The 10,976-nt window shown below is 34.5% G+C and overlaps 1 protein-coding gene across 2 annotated transcripts in view; it reads right to left on the bottom strand.

Moving 5' to 3' along the window:
* ACA9 (autoinhibited Ca(2+)-ATPase 9) overlaps positions 1–10,976 on the bottom strand; it is a 29,250-nt gene that overhangs the window by 13,169 nt on the left and 5,105 nt on the right. For both annotated transcript variants that reach the window (XM_021441278.2, XM_021441279.2), the window contains exons 5-21: positions 8,771–8,886; positions 8,550–8,681; positions 8,361–8,450; positions 7,565–7,634; positions 7,282–7,352; positions 7,110–7,193; positions 6,953–7,030; positions 6,805–6,876; positions 5,373–5,456; positions 5,207–5,289; positions 5,013–5,121; positions 3,736–3,791; positions 3,569–3,611; positions 3,380–3,463; positions 1,866–2,003; positions 1,325–1,390; positions 1,146–1,244 (exon numbers count right to left, since the gene is read on the bottom strand). In XM_021441278.2, coding sequence (XP_021296953.1) covers positions 1,146–1,244; positions 1,325–1,390; positions 1,866–2,003; positions 3,380–3,463; positions 3,569–3,611; positions 3,736–3,791; positions 5,013–5,121; positions 5,207–5,289; positions 5,373–5,456; positions 6,805–6,876; positions 6,953–7,030; positions 7,110–7,193; positions 7,282–7,352; positions 7,565–7,634; positions 8,361–8,450; positions 8,550–8,681; positions 8,771–8,886 — 1,475 coding nt within the window. The remainder of the gene's footprint in view (positions 1–1,145; positions 1,245–1,324; positions 1,391–1,865; positions 2,004–3,379; positions 3,464–3,568; positions 3,612–3,735; positions 3,792–5,012; positions 5,122–5,206; positions 5,290–5,372; positions 5,457–6,804; positions 6,877–6,952; positions 7,031–7,109; positions 7,194–7,281; positions 7,353–7,564; positions 7,635–8,360; positions 8,451–8,549; positions 8,682–8,770; positions 8,887–10,976) is intronic.

The raw sequence follows: 10,976 nt of genomic DNA, 5'->3' as shown, positions 1-10,976 counted from the left end.
TCCTCTTCCTCCCTCTCATTTCTTCTGTCCTCCCTCTTCCACCAGTGATTGAACCTCCTTCCCCCAGCTCCTAGCCCTCTCCCCACTCCCTTCCCCTCTCCCTAGGCCACCTCTCAAGCTTTGCCACCCCTTTCACTCTCTCTTCTCTCCTAGTTTTCTCTTGAAAATTTTTAATACCAAAAACATGTAAAAAAGGGGTCATAAAAAGACAAAAAAGACCAAAATACACTACACAATTTTAAACTATCAAGGCCAGAGGACTAACTTTTCACTTTTAGTATAAATGGATAGATTGTGACTCCCAAAATATATTAAATAAACCAGCCTACATTTAGCCAACTCATTTCCCAATCCCTCAGCTGAACAAACAAAAGGCAAGCCTGCATACCCCAATCAAAAAGTTTTGGACAACAAATGTTCCAAGCAATGATGTCCTTAACCAGTCCGATAATACACTAACAATATCAACTATCAATAGAAGTGAAATGTTGTCACTCACAAGCTTTGATGAATATTTTAGGGTACCACTGAAATGTTGATGCAACACAATTATTAATGATATGAATTCATATAGCAAGACAACATTAATTACCACCAACATTCAAATTCATCACCATCTGAAATGAAATATAAACTGAAATAAAAATCCGTCACTCTACATGATTTAAAGAATGTTTTAGGGTACCAATCAAATTTTGAAAATGAGGCTAACCATGATATGAAATCATACATCAAGATGCCATCAATATCATAGATACACCACCATCTGAACTAAAGTTAAAAGAGGCTAACATTTTCTTTGATATGTTTGAAACCAAAACTGGTGTTGTATACAGCAGTATTCAAATCCATGCTTTGATAAAACCAGTCTGTCAAAAGTTTGACCAAATTCATCTTCTCAGAAAAAGTTAAAAAAAACAGAATTAAGGAAACATACATCCAATATCTGTACAATAATCATGCACAATCATGTCAATATTCCCAGGACAGAAATCATCAATTGTTTCGTAATGTCATCAGAGTTTTTCCCATGAACAAAGAATGTAATTTGTTTAATAACTTTTGATAATTCCATTTTAAATCTTCCCAATATAGTAGGATCAACAAAGTAAAAAAGCATCAAGAAGTGAGACTAAAGCCACTACCCGTTGTAATGCCACACCCCCTCGCTTTTTCTCTGAGTTGAAAGGGAAAACATGAAGAACAGTAGATTCTGATCTGATAACATCATATTTCATCCCTAGCTGCAACACAATTTTCAATGACCAGTATGTACAAACAAAAGTACATCTACAGTAGACAAAGGAACAAGTTCTTGGGGTACCTTGACTGCCCAAGAAAGGATGGCTTTTTCTGTGGGAGATCCAGAAATCTCAACATCTCCACCATCCTGGAAATATGAACGCAATTTAATGTGATTTCCTGTGACTTATGAGCAACAACAATGGTAACCAGCAGAACCAGTTGATAAGTCGCAAGAAGCTAAAGGTATGCTATTGGCCAGAATTATTTAAATAAAAAACAGACACACAAAAGTATATGGAAAATGTAGAAACTTGAGAAAATATAACACTAAGGAAATTAAATCAACTGAATCAACAAGTACAGAGAAAAACCCCAAAATACATTTCCATTAGGAAACTATGCGACACAACAGGAAAAAATGCTTCCTAAAAACTCATTACCCATTACTTAGACCTCCTCCAAAAATCATGCACACCAATATTTTATTGGAGGAACAGTCATTTCCTCTGCAAAACAGTTAAGCTTAGACACAAACTAATATTTTCTTATGCATGAATAAATTTTTATCTCTTGACCTTAGCATAAAGAATTCGATGAATAAATAACACAACTAATCTCACCTTAGGCACAAAAACATTCCCTGTGCTATTCTGTGCAACTCCTTCACTCAACAGAGACACAACTGATGGGTGCAACTGGGAAGAATCAGCTGGTGGATTTATCTTTCTCTTCCCAATAAAAGCTTCAACAACAGTCATCTGTGATACTAGTTAATCAGACTGATATCTAAAGGCTTTCAAACAACTGGTTTATAACTGCTAAACAAATTTCAGAAACCCAAACTTCTCGGAAAGACCATGTGAAAAAATTTAACCAAACAAGACCAATCCTGATGAGGCAAAACCATGAAGTAAGGATAGAAATATGGCATAAAAAAAAAAAGAAAAAAAGATAAGGCACAACAAGAAGAATATGTCAATCATGTAGCCAAAATCATAAAACAGGGTAAAAGATAGAGATGAGAAAGGGATGAAAATATTGCAATCAAGTATCACAAATGTAGAAACTTTTTCCGTTTAGTGCCTGTTTTCATTTAAGAAAATTCATAATAAAATGCATGGGATGCAATTGAGTAAATTTAGAGCCATGGATTAGAACTTGAGTGAGAATTCATAGTCAAGAGGTCCCTAGAAAATTGATCATCCATAAGGAGAAACAAATAGGCTGTTGTTCATGAATGCGAGTACAGTGGATGAAGGTGATAACTAAATAACTAAATGAAAAAAAAAAAAAAAGACAGAAAGGGAAAATAAAAAAAAATAGCATAAGATCAACTATGATTGTCAATCCATGCATTAGGCAATTACGAAACAGCTAACAATAAGAAAAAAGATAGCATAGCTGAAATTAGAGTGTCAAGAAGTATGGTGATGGAAGAAAAATGGAATAAGAAATGAAACCTTCGTAAAGAACATAGAGAAGGGACCTATTGATGATACACAAAGAACGATTAGATGTTCTGAGGCATACACCACAGACATAAGAACACATTTAAAGCAAGAGTGATTTAAACATAGAAACGAATCGGGTAGAGGGAGAAAAAAAACCATAGGTTGTGAAGAATGAGGAAAGATTAGATAAGCCAAGGCCTTTCAGAATCTATGGCCATAAAATAAAGCAGAATTGAAGAAAACGATTTATTTAGTAGAATCCAAATGGTTTAGACTTAAGGTTTACTACGTTGCAATATATTTTAACTAAAACTTGAACTAGAGAAGAAACTTAGAACACTAAGGTTATGTAAGTCCTAACCCTATTTCATTTAATAAAAAGGAAGCAATATTTTTGTTACAAATAGTGCACTTGCTACTTCCCTCCTGTAACTCTCTTACCAACGAAAGGAGCTTAATATATCTTGAAACATTTCCGCATACCCATTTATCAAGTGTGAAAATATAAAGCACAAAATCATAGTAGTGAAAAGAAAAGGTGCATAGATTATGGAGGATCAGCTTGCAACCCTTATATAGGAATATCTATCATCATTCATAAAAGATACCCATTCTTTTGGTCTTAAAATACTTAGTATTCAATCAAGTTCAAATGCATCCATGCTCTTTATGATAGAACTGACCTCATTCACAGTCAATGTTCCAGTCTTATCACTGCAAATTGTCGTTGCAGAGCCCATGGTTTCACATGCTGAAAGCCGACGCACCTGTATATCTGTGTCTATTAGATAAAGACACTAATAAACCAGAAAACTTTGATACAGAAGCAATCATAAAATAAAACACATAAAAAGTAGAACTAATGAACTTGCCAAAGCTTTATCTGCCATCATCTTCCGCATTGAGTATGCCAGACTGTAAAAGTTCTCAAGCACAGAACAAAACCATGAATAAAGTAAGGAAAGTATAGAAAAAGTACTCAACAGCATGAGCTGAATTGTTAGCTCAGTAGGAACCAAGAGCTGTGACTTAAACTTACGTCAAGGTAACAGCCAAAGGAAGCCCTTCAGGCACTGCAACAACGACAATTGTAACCTGAACAACTCCGAAGTCAGAAAATCTTGGACTGCCAGTTAAATAAACATAAAAATGTAAAACTATCTTTGCTTCATGGGAGTAGATACTCCATTCCAAGTCTATTTCAGATGGATTAGTCATTCCCATTTTGGAATAGGAATAGCTATTGCTTTTCCAGTCACAAAAGTCTATTTAGGTCACTTTTGGAATAGCTTTTCCCCACTCCCCCGTGGTATTTAGCTATTCCTGGCCCATTAGCAATGAAAACACTATTTTGTTGACAATGTACCCCACAAGATTGTGAAATTTTAAGTTTTTTCCAATACTATGGCAACAGAAAATCACTGGGTGGTAATAATCCAGCAGCAGACGGTGGCCAGAAAACAAAAAAATGATTCTAGCTGTGGAAGCCCTGCAATGGCATACCAAGCACTGAGATCCAGCTCCTGGCAGCACCTAAATGGCACAACAGAGACCAAAGTTGGCCCTGACAATGCCACAAAGGCATATCAGGAGGCCAGATCTGGCCCTCCCAGCACCATAAAGGTGCACCAGTCAGCGATGCCTACATTTGGCCTGTGGCTACACTGTTAAGGCACACCTGGGGCTGGATCTGGCCTGTGGCAGAGCCAAAATAGTGCACTGGACACTAGATCTGGTCCCAGCGAGAGAGAGAAGAAGCAAGAAAAGAGAAAAACAAAAGCAAAAAGAAAAGAAAGAGAGAAGGAAAAAATAAATAATTATAAATGAATTGTTTTGATTTTATTAAAGAGTAAAATGGTCTTTTTATGTTTATTATTGCATATTCCTTAGCATTATTCTAAGTAACTAAACATATTAATAGTATTCCAACTAGATTTAGGAACAAATCACGTAAAATATGAAATGAGTAGATTTTTAGTTGCATGTAGAAATGAAATTTAGAAAACAAAATTAAATAAAAATGAGACCCAAACCCTCATTTATAGGAAGGTAAAATAACATTTACATCCTTGATTTTTTATATTTACTATTACTTTATTTGTTTTTTAGTAACTTCACCAACTGAATTGGTATTACTTAAATTGAGACATCATGCTCTATTATTCGCATCTTAAGAAAGTATACATGTATTTCATTCTAATAAACCAAACTAAGTAATAGTCATACCATTCTATTCTCACTCTATTCTACTTTTGATAATTACTATCTCATTCCCTCTCTATAGAAACATAACCTAAGGGACTATCGAGTACTTACTGCAATTGTAAAAATTTTAACAACATCATTAAATGCATCATCAAATTTAGTCTGTCCTTTGATAAATTCAGGGTCCCCATTTGGATCTTCTGTATGCCCAGTGAAATATCTAGAAAACCAATCAATAGTAAGACATTAGGTGACATCACAATTAATCTATCAAGAAAGTAATAATTTATTGATTTTTAACATACCTGGCCAAAAGAACAGCAAGCACCGAAACAGCTACAGCAAGCCCGACTATGCCTATAAAAGTTGCAACTCCATTCAGGCGCACCTATAGTGTGTTATCAATAATAAGCTTAAGGATGCATCACAAGAATTAGAACTAGGTTCTGTTACGGAACATTAAACTGAAACCTGCAAAGGGGTCTCTTCACCAGTATCCTCTGAGATACTTGCCATTAACAATCCCCACTCAGTATTGATTCCAACACCAGTCACCTACAAATGGTTTAAGAAAGATGACTTTTCAATGGTTTGAAAGTGCAAAAGTGAACCTGGCTAAACCATCCAAGTTGATAATGAAAGATCAAATATAAAGACTCTGTTTGGTAACCAGAAAAATGACCTCTAGAGTTATTTTCTGGATTTTCTGATATTTGACAGACACAAGAAAATTTAGTCAACAAAAATTTTCCCGTCAACAAAGAAAACATGAAAAACTATGGAAAGCATCTTCCAAATTTGAGGAAAGCAGACAATTATACTATACAATGTTTAATATATTATCATTTTATATAATATTTTGTATATATTGCAATATTATTATATATTATGTTATTGCGTTTATTTATGAAGTTTTGAATATTTCAATTATAAATTTTTAAAAATCAAATTATAATTCCAAACAGTGATAAATAAAGGATAATATATTTAAATATATAAAATTAGGGATGTAATATAAATTATAATGACAATATGGAGTATTATTTTTATAATTTTTATATAGGCATATAATCCCTAATAAAATTCCATAAGTTTCCATTACATGCCAAACAATAAAAAATATTTTTTATAGTATTATCTGAACAACAGAAAAGTACTATGTTTTAAGAAAAATGCCTTCCATAGAAAATATCTTTTTCCTGGAAGTTGTTTTCCGGGTTATCAAATAGAGCCACAATAAAGAAAGGGATTATGAATATCAGAATCTACAAAAGTCTATCTCTTCTCAAGACAAACTCCATAAAGGCTGTGTTTTGACACAGACCAACAGGTGCCACATGTCTGAGCATGTAAAATCTGGTGCTTCAGTTTGTTGAAATTTTGCTGTTCTTAGCAGGGAAAAGAAACAGCGTTCCACATTTCATCCTATAAACCTTGTACATTTTTTGGCAGGCCAACCAAACTTTTTTCAAATCCAACAAAAACATTGTGATAGCACACACAAACAATCAAAATCTAGTTGGCAATCATAAAGCAATACTAACAGTCTTTCTCGAACTACTATCTCTAAACAAGATTCATATCAGATAATGAACTGAAGCATAAATGATTATTTGCGTTATAAGATAAAAAGAACCATTATCTCGAATCAAAAACTAAATACATCACCGTATAACAGACAGATCAAGTAACAGTCAGAAATACACAAGTGCAATGCCAAAACAAAAACCTGTAACAGTTCACAGACCAAGTCCTATCATTTCTCCACAATCTCCGTAACAAGCAAGAATAAGCAGTTTAGCGGACATGACAACCAACATCCATAAAAGCTAATAACTTACCAGTGATCATCAGTATGCATAACATGGGCACCAAGAAAAGAAAAGAGCAACATATAAATTACCAGCATAGTACCAACACCATCTGCAACTTTGCAGCCAGACATCAAAAATGGTTCTTTCTGATCCTTGTGAACCTACAAGAAAACCTAGTGCTTGAAAACAATGAAGCCTGAGCATTAGATGAATGCATTTCCAAACCAAGCAACTTACAATCTTGCTTTCTCCAGTCATGCTAGATTCATCAATGGCTAGAGAATGGCCAGTAATTAAGATTCCATCAGCCGGGACCTAACCAAAGCATCCAACTATTATTTAGTACAAGTGCACATGAATATCAACACTCTGAAGAATAAACTGAATGACCCACCTGATCACCTATTTTTAGAGGCACAACATCACCAACAACAACATCAAATATTGAAATCTTCACAGTTCTGCCACCTCTCATTACCTGAAAGGTTTTTAAAAAATAATAATATAAATACCAAATTTTAAGGTGACAATAAAAATGCGTGTTGTCATACTGCAAGAACACGCACCTCTAACTGGATATTTCGCTTTTCCTCATTCAGATTTTGAAACTGAAGAGATTGACGATAATCACTAGTAGCTATAAAACAAGTAAAAAAAGAGTAAGGAAAGATCATCCTGCAGTGAATGAATTACACTGCTTATAAAAGCACCAATATTTTAGAAGACAAGGCAAATTTTGAATACAGGATGCTGCACCGGAACACAGGGCTTAGATAATACTTTTTCCTTTTGAAAAAGGGCTTAGATACTACTTGCATTCTATAAATGGAGAAGTACCAAATTTGATACCTGTAACAACTATAACAAGAAAAACGGCAAAGAAAATGCTACCCCCATCGTACCATCCTTCATTCAAACCCTAGAAGAATATCAATTGGAAAAATTAAAAAAAAAAAGGAAAAAGAAAGATGAGTATCAGTATGGAAAGACAGGGCAACAAAGAACAACTAAGAAACAGACAAACAAAGAAAAATAAAGTCAAGGAAAAGTAGACCAAGACGGCTAGCAAAAGGTAATAAAGTTACTAGTATAAAAATAGTAAACAAAAATAAACAAAATATAGATTTCGAGTGGAAGAAAAGGAAGTAGGGATCGTATTTGATATTCATTTGAGTTAATAGGACCTAAACAAATTTCTTCACTTTGGAACCTATGACCTAAGAATAAACCCATACCAAATTAAAAAGCATTGATATCCATATGAACATCACAACAATTTACCGACTGTGAAATGCAAAATTGCATATCTAGAAAAAACAGAACATTGCAATTCATTCACAACATCGCATGAAGTAGATCTAAGATATGACCAGAAAATATATTTAATTTAATATTACACTTCTGTCATACATAATCACTCACACCACACAGATATTTAGCACTTCTACGGCTTTTACATTTTAACTTCTTTGGTTGTGATAAAATGTCATAGCATAAAACAAAGTGCCTAGTCAAGACAAAACGCAATCATAATCATTAAAACTATAACACCCAAAGAAGAGGCGGGGAGTTAACACCCTAGCAAGGATACAACTGCCAAAGATACAAACATAAGTAAATACAATGATAAGAAGACAAATCACACCTCTGTCTTTATTCCCAACGCCAATGACACAGCAGCGGCTATAATCAATATGATAAGGGTTAAATCCTGCCATGCCTCCCAAAGGAACCTCTGTGAAACAGCATAGCAATCAATACCAGCAAGCAATAAATTCTGACCATAATTGCAGGAACAGAAGAGGGACTAAGAACTAAGAAGCAAATAATATACCCAGAAACTCCGTCCCTTTTTCCGTGGATATGTATTTGATCCAAATGCATCCCTCCGCTTTAACAAATCAGCCTCGTCTCCGTTAATTCCTATCTCTAAATTTGTTCTCAATAGACCTGACAACCCTTTAACCTGATGGAGAAATCCACCATGAATTAAAGAAAATAATGATAAAAGCAACACGAAGGAAAATGAGAAAAAAACATCCATAGGTAACTTACCCCACCATATTGTCGAAGAGCAGATAACTTATGATCCCTGGTCATTGAAGCAAGTTGTTCTAGTCCAATTGCATAATCACCACCAGTAACTGGCAATGCAACTGGTGTACCTGGCACTGAAATAGCACAAATAGGCTAACATGAAGATAAAGAAAGCTGAGGAATAACGCGGAGAAAACTATCATAGAATTTAGTTAATATAATCGTCCATACCAAACAAAATCACAATAAAAAATTTAATAAGATCGCAATGAAAGTCAAGTTATGTTTGAGTTTTAAGTTAAGAGTCCCAAGGGAAATGCCCAAAAATTATACAAAGAGAAAATGGATGAAAAGCTACATTAGCACATTCATGGGAAGTATTTAGACAATGTTCATGGAAATAAAATAGAGGACAAATATTGTTAATATATCTGATTCATTATAATAATTTCAAGGAATATGAAGGGAATAAATATAAAAGTACCATTTTAACCTTTAAAATAACAACTTACTCATAAAACTCCAATATGTCTTTCCTATTTATTGTCCTTCTCTTGCCTGATTTTTCATTTTTTTTCCCATTCATTTTCTCTTTTTTTTCTTCTTTTTCTTTTTCCCCTTTCTTCCTTTCTCCATTTCCTTCTACTTTCACTTTTTTACCTTCGAGTCTTCCCTCCTCTCCAATCTGCCACCAACATCAGTATCTAGTTGTTGACGCACTGTTATGGTTTTCCTAACCACCAGCAAGCCTCTTGGAACTGTCACAGCCAAATTTGGTCTAGTGCCAATCATACACCAATAGGCATCTAAAAGCTTCTCTTCTTAGACGAAGGACAAGACTAGAATTTTCTCAAATATACATGGTAAAATCGTTAAATGAAGAATGCTTCTATTCCTAGTGAGCCAAGAATATTTTTCCCCATGGGGTTGAAGGGGAATTGAGATTCCAAGTTTGACGGCAATAGCTGCTTTGATAGGAATAGTTGTTCCCCTTAAAATGTGAACCAAACAATAGCTAATTTGTCAAAAACAGACACCAAACATGCCAAGAAGTTTTTGCATGCAACTTTGCAACCACATGAGAAACATGTAAGACTTATAGCATACTCAATTTAGTCAAGCATCAACTAGTTCACCTGACTAAGAATTTATTTCGTGATTCAAAGACATTAATGTTCAAGAATTAAGGCGTAATCAAGCCAGGCCAATGCAAGGCAAGGCTCAAGCTCAAGCTCAATCGAGCTTAGGTCAAAAGATAATTGAGCTACTCGAGCTCAACTTGATTGGTCGACTTGATTAGCATCAATTAAGAACATAAACTCAGCCATGAGTGCCCTACACCAGTACGTGTCTAAATGTTTGGCTCACCTTTTGCTCAAAGTTTTAGACTCATGGCTTTGGCTAAAAATGATCCAAAATGTAGGAATTGGACACATGGGGAGATGTTATAACAATATCTTGAAGATATATTACAAAAAACCAAAAAAATATCCTTTTCTTTTAAAAATATTTAATCAAATTAAATTCATTTTTAATTACAAATATTAATTTTAGATAGTTTTGTTCCATCAAAAAATAATTAACTGTTACTTTAATGATCTCAAGGTTGAAACCCATATGATTAGTATCAGCTTGGCAAAAGCCCAAGACATAACCCTTTTGCGTTTGGGGTACTAACCGCAATGGAATGTGGGCCTAAATATTAGTTCCTTGTAGACGTCCAAGTTATAATTAAAAGAAAGCCCTAATTCTCCTTCTCTACCTCTTCTTTAGTGCTATGGCTACACTATATTCTCTTCTTCCCCTCCTTATCCTTTTTTGCGAGCCAACAGCACATTACAAACTTGAATTTCCATCTTCTTCTTCTAGCAACAAATTACAACTAGCCAAAGGGAACAAAGGCCATGTCTATGTTTTTAATGCCCAATCAAACACAAATATCCTACCCATATTAGTGTCAAAGTCTTGCTGACACCAATACACTAACCCAAAATGACAAGTGCATCTACCGTAGAACACCAACTCAAATAAGGGACCAACACTTGACTAGAGATCGGTGTCAAACTCAAATTCACTCAAATAAAATTATATAAATAAGTAAAATAAATATTATAATGTGTGTGGCACCGAAGCATTTGGCTCATTGGTTGGTGCATGGTCTCCCTGTCTAAATAACAGGGTTCGAATCCTCCTTTCCCCAATTAAACATATATCTATATATATA

The sequence above is a fragment of the Theobroma umbraticum genome, unplaced genomic scaffold (assembly GCF_002168275.2).
Source record: "Theobroma umbraticum cultivar Fairchild unplaced genomic scaffold, ASM216827v3 scaffold_55.0, whole genome shotgun sequence".
Taxonomy (NCBI): domain Eukaryota; kingdom Viridiplantae; phylum Streptophyta; class Magnoliopsida; order Malvales; family Malvaceae; genus Theobroma; species Theobroma umbraticum.
This window is presented reverse-complemented; position numbering and strand designations above follow the sequence as displayed.